This window comes from Seriola aureovittata, chromosome 22 (assembly GCF_021018895.1).
Source record: "Seriola aureovittata isolate HTS-2021-v1 ecotype China chromosome 22, ASM2101889v1, whole genome shotgun sequence".
Taxonomy (NCBI): Eukaryota; Metazoa; Chordata; class Actinopteri; order Carangiformes; family Carangidae; genus Seriola; species Seriola aureovittata.
In genome coordinates, this window is record NC_079385.1 from 6,604,791 (window position 1) to 6,619,392 (window position 14,602).

The 14,602-nt window shown below is 40.1% G+C and overlaps 1 protein-coding gene across 1 annotated transcript in view; it reads right to left on the bottom strand.

Annotated features, from left to right (window-relative positions):
- The window catches only part of rerg (RAS-like, estrogen-regulated, growth inhibitor), a 43,287-nt gene that overhangs the window by 27,338 nt on the left and 1,347 nt on the right, over positions 1-14,602 (bottom strand). Inside the window, exon 2 of the mRNA XM_056367206.1 lies at positions 7,894-8,028. Within this exon, the coding sequence (XP_056223181.1) occupies positions 7,894-7,954 (61 nt within the window). The 5' untranslated portion in view covers positions 7,955-8,028. The remainder of the gene's footprint in view (positions 1-7,893; positions 8,029-14,602) is intronic.

The following is a 14,602-nucleotide window of genomic DNA, read 5'->3' on the forward strand; positions in this document are numbered from 1 at the left end:
ACTACCAAAACATTCATACATAATGATCATCAAGTTTGGTCCCCAATATAAAATCAAGGAAGGAATTAGGGTTTTGTAAAAAGTTCTCATCACACAATCTGCTTCTTATTTCTCCTTTCTAAAAGCTCTCCAAATACTACACTGAGCAAAAGCTGCATGTACACATTCAAAGCCTCCCCACAGCATGAAATACAAAGCTATTTTATTCTGTTCCATCACACCCCCAACACAGCACCATCATTCATCCCCCACAGAAGTCTCATTCAGTTTCTCAGTCTGATGTTCTTCTCTTACACACCTGGCCTTTGTTGTACTGTTGCCAAGGCCTCTTGACTTTTCACCCACACAGCAGCAAGACGCCATGAGCACTGAACTCAATGCAAACTGAACAAATAAGCACCAATTTAAAAGAATAAAGCCTTAAAGTTCAGAGGAGTCTTATGTAACACGCTCAAGCACATAAAAGTCACTTAGCATGCTGCACAGCAGACACACCCCTCATCTGAACATTCACATCACTCAGCCGCGCTGAAAGCCACTTTTCAGATTTCTTATCTAAAAGAGTAAAATCTACCTCTGACACACTGATTAAAGCATTTGTGCCACATTCAGTGAGTCATACCGTATGGCTGCTACCCAGGGCTGGCATGCAGAGAGTAATCAGGGAAGTCAAACAGCCAGCCAACCTCACAGCTGTGGGCTCTCTGAGCTGTCAGAGGCCAAAGATGTGCCTGGAAACCCGAGCAACGGGATGAGCCACTGTCCCTCTGCCTCTCCATCCTGTTAATTAGTTGACGGTGAAGAGTGAGTAGCTGTGCACAGAAAGCATGATGGATGTTAAATCCCATCAATTATTTGATTACTTTCCAGGACCCTCATTTCCTCCAGCAGACACATCACAGAAAGTTGATTTTAGGAGCAGCATGATCACTGCCAGAGTGATGTGAGTGTAAAGGGTTGGCTGTGCCAATCTTTCAGCAGGAAGCCTATTTCAAAGTCATTATCATGAGCTCACAGTGAAATAATGTCAAAATCATTTAGAGAAGTACTTGTACATTTTCTTCTACATAGACTTTATTACTGTACAATAAAAGAAATTTGAGTCCCATAATACAATACAATTTTGTACAACTTAAAATACCGAGCCTCACAGGGACTTTTTTTGTAGACCAACGAAGCATCAGCCTGGTTCCCTCGACAAAAAGCCAATGGGATTTCTACATTGGCTTTTGGATTATTGCAGAAAACAAACTCTGTGATAAACAACAGTTTATGTTACTGACATATTTCAATTTGTTCAGCAGGATAATCTTCACAAATAAACACCACTTTATGATTTTTAAAGCTTAAATACAATCCCCAGAATTAAAAAACTAATGTTAGATTATAACCGCTCTACACCATTGTCACATGACTTCAACGTCTCCACCACTAAACTTCCAACTTGTAGTATGATTTAGCTCTGACCTCAAAAGCCTTTCCTGTTACAAAGCTAGTAACAGTTTGTAAGAGTGTGAGTATAAACACATAGATGCTGTAAAGGTGGACTGGTGAGTAGGTTGGTTTTCACGTTTGGCGTGATGACGTTAAACGTCCCCAACAACCTCTGTAGTCTCATTTTTAAAGAGACTTAAAAGCTTAAAAAAATAGTATTTACTGACGTATTTTATGTTGTAGAATAAAACATGAAAAGGTCTTGAAAAAGGTGCTTGAAAAGTGCTAAAATGCTAATTAATATCTGGGATTTAGGACTCATTCCTGCAGAACTCTATTTGCACCCAGATGGAAATAGTCACACAGCAGCTATTTGGCTATTTACACCTGTAGTAGTGGATGGAAATGTACATTAGTTCACATTCCTTTTGTCAATCGTCTCAAAATTCGGTTTAAATTTGCGCTAAATGCCATTGGAAACCTAGCTGCTTCTGTTACTGCTGTGTGTGTGATTATTATATTTCAGTGGTATTTTATGACCCCCTAACACTTGAACCTTTCTGTCTATTTCCTTTTCCATTTACAGTTTCATCTAGTGTTCAGGCCTTAGGGATTTGTGTAGGCACAGTCTGGTGTTAGGTGGAGGGTGAAGGGCAGAGTGCTGTGTTGCTGGTTCTAAACTATAAGTTATAAATAAATCATTTACAAAGAAGGAAAGAGTACTCAGCATACCTGGAATGTTACCTCACATGTTGTAGGCAGAAAGTCTTCAGACTCATAATGTAAACCACTTTGATATTAATAAATGTCTTGTTCCTTTCTGGTTGCCATGACGCAACAGTGAGTCATCAGCAGGGAAAATGCAAATAAAGAGTGTGGCGGTAAAGTGACAGTAATGTGTTTCCCCTGCAGCAAAGCATTAGAGGAGACATGACTGGAGCCTTTTAATGTGATGGACAGGGAAAGAAGGCAGATCCAAGTGGTGCCACTTAGTGATTTCATGGTGGGGGATATGATATTCACTTTACCAGTATTCAGTATATTTCAGCACAGTAACATGGATGTGAGGTTTTCTAAGCAGTTCAACACAGTAGCAGTCCGTCTGTCCAGAATTGTGTTTGTTGTAGGCTTCTTTTTGCCTGCATGCCCTCTGAAGGACTGTTTACATCATCATGCTCCAGACCAACATGTACATTAGGCTGATTCATGGTCTCTTCCTGGTGTTGGAAGTGGTGAACAGTAGTATTTCTGAGGCCGACACGTTGGCCGGCTCCTTTGTTATTGTTCTGCTCTCTGGCTGTCAGACAGGCTGAGGGGAGGCGGGTTGTTTGAGGATTGACGAGACGAGATATTTTCCAAGCACATTTTTCACTGTGTGTGAATGAGTGTGTGTGCCAGTGTTTTCACAGCAATAAACAGCCAGATTTTGCTCATGCCATTTGATGAAAACTCTGGAAGTGGCAGGAAGTAACATTCTGTATAAATACAAAGTTTGTATTTAAATTGAATTATAACTGAGAAAAGTAACAAATTTAAAAGAATTGGTAAAAATATAAAAAAGCAATGTTTCTTGTTTAAAACTGCATTTATAGATTTGAAGGTCTGTAAACACTGACATATAACACAGTATGACGTTGAACATAGAGAGAAGAGAGATAGTAGACAATGAGCAACATTAGCATTCATTTTGAGTTTATTTGTGTCCACCTGTTGATTGTTAAGTATTACTCCACATTTTTTTCTGTTTTTTTCCCCAGTCATCTGTTTCTGTAGCTGCTAAAAGCTCCACTATGTTCACCAGCTGCCAGTTGGTGTTGAGCAGGTACAATGAGTTTTTTGGCATGCTGCCATAACAAAGACGATGAGAGCGGTGGATTGAGCCACAACATCAAAGTTGCCGGACATAAAACCAAAACGATGAGCTTAAAGATGCTAAATCGCTCCATAAAGCTGAGGACAAGTGCAGAGTCAGCCTCTAATTCTCTGTAGATTTGTCACCTCCCACTTTACAAGCAGTAATTTGAACCTTTGTAATAAACATATTGATTATTGTATCTGTAAAATTAAACAAAATGTGCTGTTTTGGTTTAATATCCATGACAGCCTCACCTCTGCAAGAGCAGCTTAAATGACAGGACACTTACCTCATCTGTCACGCTTCATAAATGCTTATAAGGACAATTTTTTCTCTTACTTTTTTGCTTTTGTACTGTTTACTCTACTTCTCCTCACTGACAAAACTACAGAAACCCTTGCCAGTGAGTAGTTTATTGCGTTTTCAACTCATTGTGGGTGTGCCTGTGCTTGTGTAGATGTGTGCGTTTAGCAGGGACCAAGGTGGAGATGCAGTAAATGGACAAATTTATCTTATTTCCTAAACCCCAGTTTCCCTCTGCCGAGTCAATAAACCAAAAAGCTTAGAAGTCCCAGAACAGTTACACTCACACTTAATACACTCTGGTCTTTATTAGTGCTGGATCGCTCTGCAGCAGTCCAGGTCAGACCATAATGTAGAGTGCAGCTAACCCTCAACGACGCCAAGACACCCAGCAGGTCTGCTGCCACTCATTAAGTACACATTTTCTCCAGCCAGCAGGGAACAAAATTCCAGCTAAAGCAAAAGTACACGTAATTCTCAAATAAGAACCATTAGGTTCACATACACACTAACACATGCAGAGGTACTGCTGTCCAAAGTAAAGATGCAAACATTAGTGAAGCAAGTATTCAAAGTCTGGAGATGAGCTCAATTATTAAGAACATGTAGTACTGTAGTTTAGATTATAAAGGTTATTAAAGGCTGATATTGATACTGATTCTGTTTTGTAATGAAACTGGCAAAGATGTGGCAATAATTCCTTTTGTTTGGTATTTAGTACTTTTGAAGATGGGATTTATGGGACAGTAAATAGCAGAAAGCTGCCGTTTACACACATACTTACACACCTCATGTCAGATGTTTCAAGTGATGTTAATTTAAAGAACATACTGCATGTGGACCGCACAGACAGTTTTAAGCCATGCTACCGAAGTGGCTATTTCGATAGCAATATCAGTCGGGTCATCAGTCCACCACTTCAGTCTGGACTGAACAACTGTTGGATGGATTTCCGTGAAATCACTATAAACATTCATGGTCTCCAGAGGATGAATTTTTAATGAGTCTGGTGATCCCCTGACTTTTTCTCTAGCACTGCATGAGGTTGCCATGTTTGGCTTTGAGTGAAATATTTTGACAAACACTGGATGGATGTCCACTAGGTATAGACATTTATAGTGCCCAGAGGATGAATCCTAATGACTCTGTTGATGCCCTGAACTTCTCATCAGGTGAATACTTTAATTTGGCTGATACTTTGGTTTTAATACCTACAAATATTAATAAATATACACATAATAGTATGTCAGCATCATCACGCTGCTAGCATGGCTGTAGTCCTATTCATTAATAGTTTAGTCCATAAGATTAAGAAAACACAAAAAAAATGACAAATGCCCTTCACAGTTGTGAAGAATCCAAGATGAGATTTCAAACATGATTTTTGTGTGTCCAACCAACTGTTCAAAACATTCCGTTTACAGCGATACAGAACAGAAAATAAGAGATAATCCTTGAATGTGGAATCAGAAAAATTGAGGCATTTCTTCTTGATAAAGGACTATTATCATTATATTATCAAATTTGACGTCATGTCAGTTGGCTAATGGATTAATCACCTCAGTGTTATCACTTCATGAGATGAAATGTAATGTGGGAATAGCTGAACCTCTCCTCCACTCGGAGGTTCAGAGATCAGCATTCAGCTACATTAGAGCACATTGCAGGAGTTTAGCACCTTGCTCAAAGACAATTCAGATGGTGGTTAGGTGGGAGGTTGAACCTTGGCCTCCTGTTTAAATCACAGTCTCTCTGACAGCTTAAATGCTTTGTATGTAACTTCTTTGGAAATGGAAGTGCAGTTATTGGAGATTTATTCACTCTAACACATTGAAAGGTTCAAAACAACACGTACAACCTGTTTAACATAAGTGTTTATTTTTTCCCTCATGTCATATTGTACATGAAGTGGGAGTATAATTCACAGTCCAGATGTTTGTCAACTGTGGAGAAGCTGATTCATTAGCATCTGTGGGCTTCCACTAAAGGGCTATGTTTAGATGAGAGCCATTCATTGTTGAAGGGATCATCGAGGCTACATGTAGCTTTAGATGTGACCACAATGACTGCTATTCTGTTGATTGTCTGTTTTGTGCATTAATAAGAGCAAAGAGAGGCACGCAGGTGATAGGAGAGGATCAGGCAACTGCAGAGCTGCATGAATCAAGTGTCCACGTGAAAATCAAATGTCTGTAGTCAGTCTGTGTTGAACTGTGTTCCATTACGCAAATAACAAGTTAATCACCACATCTAGACAACAATCAGGTTGAAAGCTAGACTATCAACACTCTCTTTTGACGTTAGACTTGTCAGTTCATTTTCTCTGTCCTTTCATGCTGCACTCCAGACATCGTGTCAGGAGACAAAAGCCCCTTTTACAGTGGTCAAAAACCCAGCTGACATTGGGCTTTTGTCTGCAAAGTGAAAGGGTCCAATCAGCATTCAGTCCTGGGTCAAATGACTGCAGTAGACGCAGGTGTTTATCGGCTCTGGCTCTGATCAGCAGTGATGTAAACACAACACTTAGGTGAACATGCTAATTTTCACCCCATTTCTGTGCTGAGGCATCTCTCAGAGCACAAGCAATGAATCACCGATCGAAGAGTCTCACACGGAGGCTCTGACACTGACAGGAGCACGCGAGTGATCCATTTTAACATTGACATTGCTCCCTGCAATTGTGTGTGTCCTCTCAGAAAGGCAAACTCGGTTGGCAGTGTAAAAGGAGTCATTCACCTTTTTTTTTTTTTTAGCAGGTATACCTGTGTTTAAAAAACCCACTTATATCCAGTAATTTTGGTGTAAAAGGGTAAAAGACATGACAGAACCATCTGGAAGTCTCTGTTTTAAGTATGACTCTATCAGTCCTCGCCCCATTCATGACCTCAGTCACATGCATTCCCAATACAAACCTTAAGGAGAAGTAAAACATATTTTTTTACCATACCATGGCATGGTTGGTCAGTCGGCTGCTTCAGACTGATGTATCTCAGCGGATACTTGGGGTTCATGTCCACATCGGGATGAATTGTAATAAATCTGTACAGCTAAGTACAGCCTCTCAGAGCTGAGAGCATGCTGTTGACTTTTAGTCTTGTTTTACCTGTTATCCAGCAGCAGGTTGCATCTTCCGAATAATTTGATACTGTGCTACTGTGAAAACCACCTGGGGTGAAACCAATATTCAAACCCAGTGATTTTATCTGTTATTCATGAAACATTTTAACACAGGCTTGGCTGTTACACAACAGGTAAAATATTGATGTTTTGACTTTTCCCCTAAGGTTTGTAGAACGCTATGTAACCGAATCATGGAGTTTAGTAGAGCTGGCTGACATGACAGATGGTAGTATAATGAGGTAGTGCACTCACACCCGGTTATCTGCTTTTATATTTTGTTAAATATCATTAGCTGTGATTGTTTTGAGTGATATTTCTACTGCTTTGGTATCAGATAAGAAATCAGCATGTTCTTGTTAGTTTTCAAATTCAATAATCATCACTGAGGTGGGGGTTGGACACTCTTCTTAAGCGAGGAAAGGATGGTCAGGGCTAACAATACACCTCCTTAAAGAAAGAGTTTGATGTCAGCCTCTCAGCCTTGTTTTACAACCGCACTCCTCTCAGCTGAAGGTTATGAACTCCTCAGTCATTCTACTTTTCAGTACAGTACTTGAGTTGACCTCCTCAGGCATTTTAATGGCCTCCTTCGACATGGAAGCAATCCCAAAGCATGTTTTCGAACAGCTGATTGTGACACAGAAGCAATATGTCTTGATTTGCAGCCGACAGGAAACATGTGGTCTGTGTTATTGTCTCAGCTACTGGAGTAAACGTACAGTGCGCCAGCTGAGGCCAAGCTGCTACCGCCGCTGCTTCTACTGCTGCTTACAGAGGAATGCTGAAACCAAATGATAATGACTCAACAGACTTATCTGTGGGAGTGAAGACATTTAAGCCAGACCAAAAACAGCCTCCTTCTGTAATGTTGACTACGCAAACAAACTGAGAACCAGGAGAAATTACGGCAAGTACAAAAATGCAGACAGGATGAAAGGAAAACATTAGAAAGCAGACATCATGGTGAGATACACCGAGGCAGAAAGAAATTAAAAACCAAAACAATGAAGATACACAGCAGCATGTTTAAGTCCTTTACATGTTGCCTGAAAATTGATTTAAAATGGATTTAAGCACCAAAGTTAAGAGTAAAAATCTGTTTACAATCAAAGAAAACCCATGAATGAACAGACCACAAGTCTTTGTAGGACACAGATAAACACAGACACACAGCAGTTTACCTGACTTGCCCACCCCCGCTCTGCCGAACACGGCCAGCTTCACCTCCGGGCTTTTGGCCATGACAGCAGGTGCAACCAGCGAAGCTCAGCGAGCCAATCAGTGAACACTTAGGTCAGCCATCCATCCAGCAGCGTCTGTGGAAACATGTAGGACAGTGCATTTTTATTTTTTGATGCCACAGTACATTTCAGTACATTGCTTTGTGTGCAGGATTTTCTTTTTTGCTGGTAATAGTTCATGAGGGTGTTTTTACTTTTGGCACAGCAAGGGATGTGGTTCTAGCAGTTTGTGATAGAACGTGTGTGTGAGGGTTGTGTTCTTGGCTGAGAGATGATGGGATTGTTTTATTTTAGTGAAGCAGTCTTTGCAGTTATGGTAATGACAGACACCGGTGCATCCTGGCACAGCGTGACTCAATCTAGAGAAGAGGATGGAGCACAGTGAATGGATTGTTCATTCTGTAGGTGGACGACTATCAGTCAGGAGAGTGAGGCGGGCCTCAGTAATATGAATATACATATTCTCAAATATGAATATGTAGATCTTAGAATCTGCTTACAAAGAGAATGATGTTCTCACAAAGTTTGATCCTCATTTCAGGAGATAACCGATTTGTTAGTTTAGATGATATTATTATTATTAGAAGTTGTTCATATATCATATTCAGTATTTATAAACAGTTGATTAATATATGATTTTGAGTGAAATCATAATTAGAAAGTGGAAAAATTTGTGTGTACCTTTTGTAGCTTTGCTGGACTATATATCTGATATTTGTACAACTGATAGAGAAATACTAATCATAATAATATTTTTGATACTGATACAGAAAGTAATATCACTTGTAGTATAATCAAGTATAATTAAGCAATTTTTTCTGCTGCACCACTTTAGCTTCATATTTATGTATGTGGACATGTGGGGAAGAGGAGCATGCATTTGGTGTGTAGAAAAAGTTACTTATTTTTGCTTTAATAAAGGCACCCACACTGTTAGTCATGTGCTGTTGTGCAGCACGTTGAGCAGCATATTCATGATATTAAATTAATGTAACGCACTGTATTCTGCTGCCAGAGATATTTAATTAGCTGAAGGAGGCGGCCCTCACATGCCTCCGACAGTCTAACCACAGCAGAGAACGCACACAAAGATGAGCAATCAATAAGGCGTCCGCTTCAGACCCCTTGGTGAGCAGTATGTAGTACAGAGACATTTAAGGCTGTGTTTCAGAGTTTTCGACCTCCTAACTGGGATGTTTCATGCAGGTGTGTGAGATGCAAAAGGCTGATAAATGGAACAGAAGACAGAGCGAGGAGGCGTCGAGTAAAGAGTGAGAGACACAGAGCTGAACTCGCCTGTTCAAAAAGAAAACAAAACTGCAGCCAAGCACAAGTCTGTTTAATAAGAAAACAACCCACTGTGAAGTTATTTCACAAGATAATTGATTTTTAACTTCTGCCCCAACACACTTTGTTTTTCTCCTGGCTGAGGCTCCAACTGTTAACGAAAAACAAGCGATGATGATGATGATGATGAAAATGAAATCTGTATCTGGATGACTCCAGAGGAATCCTTGGACACAGTGACTTACAAAGCAATTCAAATTAGCAGGAATGCAGACGGTGACTTGAATTTATTGATTTACAGCATGCAATGTAAATGCCCCGCTAGCGTTATTTTGAGCTTCACAGTTCCCATTAGACTGATCGGTCATTTTAATATACATTTTAAATACTGGAATAAAACATGAATCAATTTTTCTGCAGAAAGTTTTGATCAGTTCTGACACTGCGTAAAATGGACCAAAAAAAGTTAGTCAGATTTAATCAAGCAGCCCAAGACAGTTCGTGGCTATTGAAAGACAACAGGGATTCCTAACATGTTATTTGTGTTGTGTTACAGAATAAAATGAAACACCTAATAAGTGATTACAGGTGACAGAAAATTGGCAATGATGAGAACCAATTTATAGCCTTCTACGGAGCGGCTGCCATGTTTGTGAAAAGATCTATTGTCAGTGTATAAATTAGACTCGTCTCTCTGTTAGTATCTGTTGGCTGAAACGAGATATAGCAAGAAAAATGGGAGAAAATGAGTCACAAGTTCAGCACAAACTGTTCAGCTCAGTAAAAGTTGAAAAATGTGACAGTGTCAGAAACATGTTAGCCAACTTCACACTGGTTGAAGTTATGAAGTGGCAACTTTCCAGCTTTCTCCTCCTTCATCCACAATGGAAACACACACACAGACACACTCAGGGTTTAAGCTAACCTGCTCCCTTGTGTGCCAACACACACACATCCATATATGGTGTGTCTGTGTGCCGCTTGGTGTGGCTCAAGTGGAGGTCGATCATCCATCTCTCTCACTCGGCAAGGGTCATCATGGCAGCCGTCGGCATCTTTAAATATTTTGTTTTCACCATTATTAATGTGGGCACATTTCCACCGACCAGACAGCACAGTCAAAACACTGAATGATGTTGTAATACTGCTGCAGCATTTTAGTCTGTTCATCTAGTTTAGCCTGAGGTGTTTGGGAACACGCGTGTAAGCACCGTGGGGTACCGGGGGGTCATGACCCCTCCCCATTATATGAAAAAATGGACATTTGTCCACTTATCAAATTCAAAAAGAAAAGTTTTCCCCTCAAAATTCAGTGCGAAACTTACTGAATGTTTCATTGAACTCCATTCAGTTATGAAGTGGTGAACTTCAGTAGATTCCACCATATAAATCCCATCACTTACTTTCATCATTTCTTTTTTAAACACTGGAAACAGCTAACCTGACTCCACATCACCCTCAGTAACAGGTCTTAAAGACCCTCTCCAATGACAAAGAAGTATTTAACCTTGTTAACATCCATATGGTGTTTTTATATAATACATGACACATGAGTAAAATACGACTTGTGTGGATGGGGGGATGGGGGGGGGGGGACCTGAAACCTTGTAAGTACAGAGAGAGAGAGAGAGAGAGAGTTAGCATTAGCACAACCACTAACACTGTCTCAGCCACTGCCAGTTACAAGCTAACAAACAACATAAAGAAATAAAAGATGTTAACTACGCTAACCATTCTTATCCACCTGCTAGTCTCTGATTCTGGTCTCACCAGACTCCTCATCTGAGTCTGGGTCTGAGTGAGGCTCAAACATGTGGCTGAGTCTCTCTGATGCTTCCTCCTCTGACCATCTTGCTCTTTCACCTTTCAACCTAGCACAAGCAGTGGTGGTGGGCGGGACATAAGGCCTAAACAGAATTTCTCAATGAGAAAGTAAGAGTAGATGGGCATCCACCCCCAGTTTTCCCTTTTTTTTTTTTCACTTTTCATGTGTTAAAACCACAAAATATTAAAAGCAGAGTATTTTTACAGAGCTTAAAACATGTCTGGAGAAGAACTTAACAAGCGTAAAGTGTTTGTTCACACGGGACAAGAAAAAAGGGTTGCCGTTTGTACAGTTTTGTTACAGGTTTTGTATTAAACCAATCAGTTATACTGTGGGGCACATTTTGTTATGTATGGACAGAGCTGGACTAGTTTCCAGTCTTTATGCAAAACTAAGCTAATCAACTACTGGTTGTAGCTTCGTTGTAGAACATAAGAGGATATGGTGGAATAGTAGCAGCTCACAGAAACAGCTTGTATGGTTCCTTTCTGTAAGAAAAAACTTGTGATTTTTTTTTTTGTTCTGCCTGTTTTCTGGCATTTATGTACTTGCTTCCTCTCTCTCTCCTCTCTCAATTTATTTTACATATTGCACATATTACTGTAAGCAGACACACACACACACATAGACACACATACATACCACTGCAGTGATCCCTCTCCTACGCAGCAGCAGGGAAACACCAGTGAAAGAGGAGGAAGAGGAACACACGGTAGTGTCTCCCTACAACACGGCAGTCATTCTTCTTCACATTTTGCCATTTATGGCCTCCACCCACTTCACCCACCAACCTGACTCACTCTCTTACACACACACACACACACACACACACACACACACACACACACAGTTATGTAGTGAAGTCACAGGACAAACATCTGGAACTTTCTTCTTGAGGACAGATCAAGTTTTACTGACTACAATAGAAAGTGCAAACACAGCACACACACCCAACACAGAAAGAAAAGAATATACTGTATTATGACCGTTTGGATCTGAGACAAAAACAAGACATAGACTGTCCAAGCCAAAGACAAAAAGAACTACAATGATACTGTATGATAAAACACAAAGCTTCTAAAAAAAAAAAAAGAAGAAGAGAAGTATTACAGAGAGCCAAGACAAACAGTACAATCGAACACCAGCAGCAGCCCATGCATTTAAAATACCAGTCCAGTATTTTGTTTGCCACCTTTGAATGGTCAGACAAGACGGTCACTATCCCCTTTATCTCAGCTGCATCCACTGCAGAGATAGACACATGAACTGCAGGTTGTCAATGACCTCTGTGGATTGATTGATCAGTTAGATTTGTTGGCTAGCAATCAGGCCTTCAGTGAGGCCTGCCACAAAGACATCTAAGTAACACGTCTTTGTCTTGGACTACTTGTTCCCTTCTCAGTCTCTCTAAATATTAACCCATTTAGACCGAATGATTTCGTCGTTCATGTGACTGATGAACGGCATTGTGATTAGATTGTGAGGCGAAATCCATTAAGGGAAATGTATTTAATTGGTGTTTTCAGTGGTTTTAGCTGCAAAAAAAAGTTGTGGTTCAGTCAATGGCTGACAACCTGAGTGAGGGGAGTGATATTGAAACAGATTACAGCTGTTACCTGGATGAAAACAATCCAGAAAATAACTTAGAGTATTCATCTGCGAGCCAGTATCACAGCTAGCTAGAGGTAAAGATTCATCTGATATCACGCTGTCTCTAAAACCGTTATTTCTCAGCCTCTGAAGCAGATAGAAACATGAAATAAAACCCATTTGAGACCTTTAGCTTTTATTGTAAATCATTGCCTTTACCCTCATTTTCATCAACATAAACGTCAAAAAAGATTTGAACTGAACAGAGAATGTTAACAAATGTGCTTGTTTTTTCAGCCATATCCAGTTTCAAGGACAAAGCCAATGATTTATAATAAAGGTCAGAGATTTAAGCTTGCAAATGTTTTTATTGCATGTTTCTATCTGATGAAGAGGACAAGTTGTGTTTAAATGGTTAGTTAGGTGCGGGGCTATTTCTTGGCCACATTGCGCCACACTAGCTGAACACAGCCGGGCTAGCTGTTTCTGCTGCTTCCAGTATTTAGCAAAAAATTCCTAGCTGTAGCTTCATATTAAACAGACAGAAGTGAGAGTAGTACCAATCCTCTCCTAACTCTCAGCAATAATCAAACAATTAAGACTAACTACACTGCTACAGTACAAACTGAATAGTACAAGTATCACCTGCATCAAGTAATAGCTAATTTGCTGCCAGACAGAGTAGGAAAAGTACTGCTATACTACTGCTTTTCAGACTGAAGGCAAAGGGCACCAACTGTGATTTAAACCTGAAACAAAGTTCTTCCGCAAAGTTCTGCTTCTGTTTATAATTACCATTACTGAGATGCACATCATCAGGCTTTAGTTTCATCCTGGTAAACTATTACAATACGTGACTGTCTACATACCCAAACCGCTCTCTGTTGGGAAAGAGAAAAAACTGTTGCCCTCTATCTAGAATCTACAATTTAGTTATTGTTTTTTTTACCCATAAACCTCTGCTGTACAGGGACTCCATCCAAACTGTCAAACTGGGCACGTGTATTTTTTCCACTGCGTGCCCAGCTGTGTCACTTTTACCCTGAGAACTGAATCTGGGTGGTGGTGCTGTGGTTGAGGGAGATTACAGACCTCTGAGCTCCAAACCATGGGAGGAGACCTGCTGCACCACAAGCTATAGAAAGACTGCAAACCACAGGCCTGTCATCAAAATACATACAGTGAACTGGTGCACTGCCTCTAAAGGGAAACCGGTGAGGGAGAGAATGCCCCAATTCTCAAATGTATTAAATTACCGATCTTTTCCTAAAATGTCAATAAAACGAAAACTAAGTAAAAATTGTGTCTTCACTGTAGAGATACACTGTTGGTGTTTTCAGCCAGTTGTGACAGGTCTCTCTCAGACAGCCCTCACACTCATAGACGTTTGGCCAGTTTGTCCCTGTTGATCATATGATTTTATCACAAAGTCTCCTCAGGATAGATATTTGTCTTTCTCCACTGTTGGTGGGAAGAAAACACTTCACACAAACACAGTAAACTAAACACAGATGAGAACAGCTACAAATCGTTAGAGGTGGAGGAAGAATGAAAATCCTTTACTTGAGTAGAAGTAGAAATACCACAGTTTGACATCGACACTGTTCTAAGTAGAAGTCCTCTAATACAAATTTTACTTCAAGTACAGAAGTGTTAGCTTCAAAAAGTAAAAAGGTGCCTGTTTGAATAAAAGTTATGTTTACACTCAGTGTTTAAATGTGAAGCGTCAAAGAAAGTGGCATAACATAGAAATTCTAAAGTCTGGTAAAAAGTAACTCAGAACAGGCACTGAGTCATTACCATTGCACTTCATTAGGGTCCATTATACTAGATGCACTTTATCAGCTAAGAGCTGCTTAAACTTCCTGTTTTTGAGCATTGTCTGATTTCAATCACAGCACATCAACCCATTTTTCATTTTTCTTGGCATACCACCTACAACCTTCG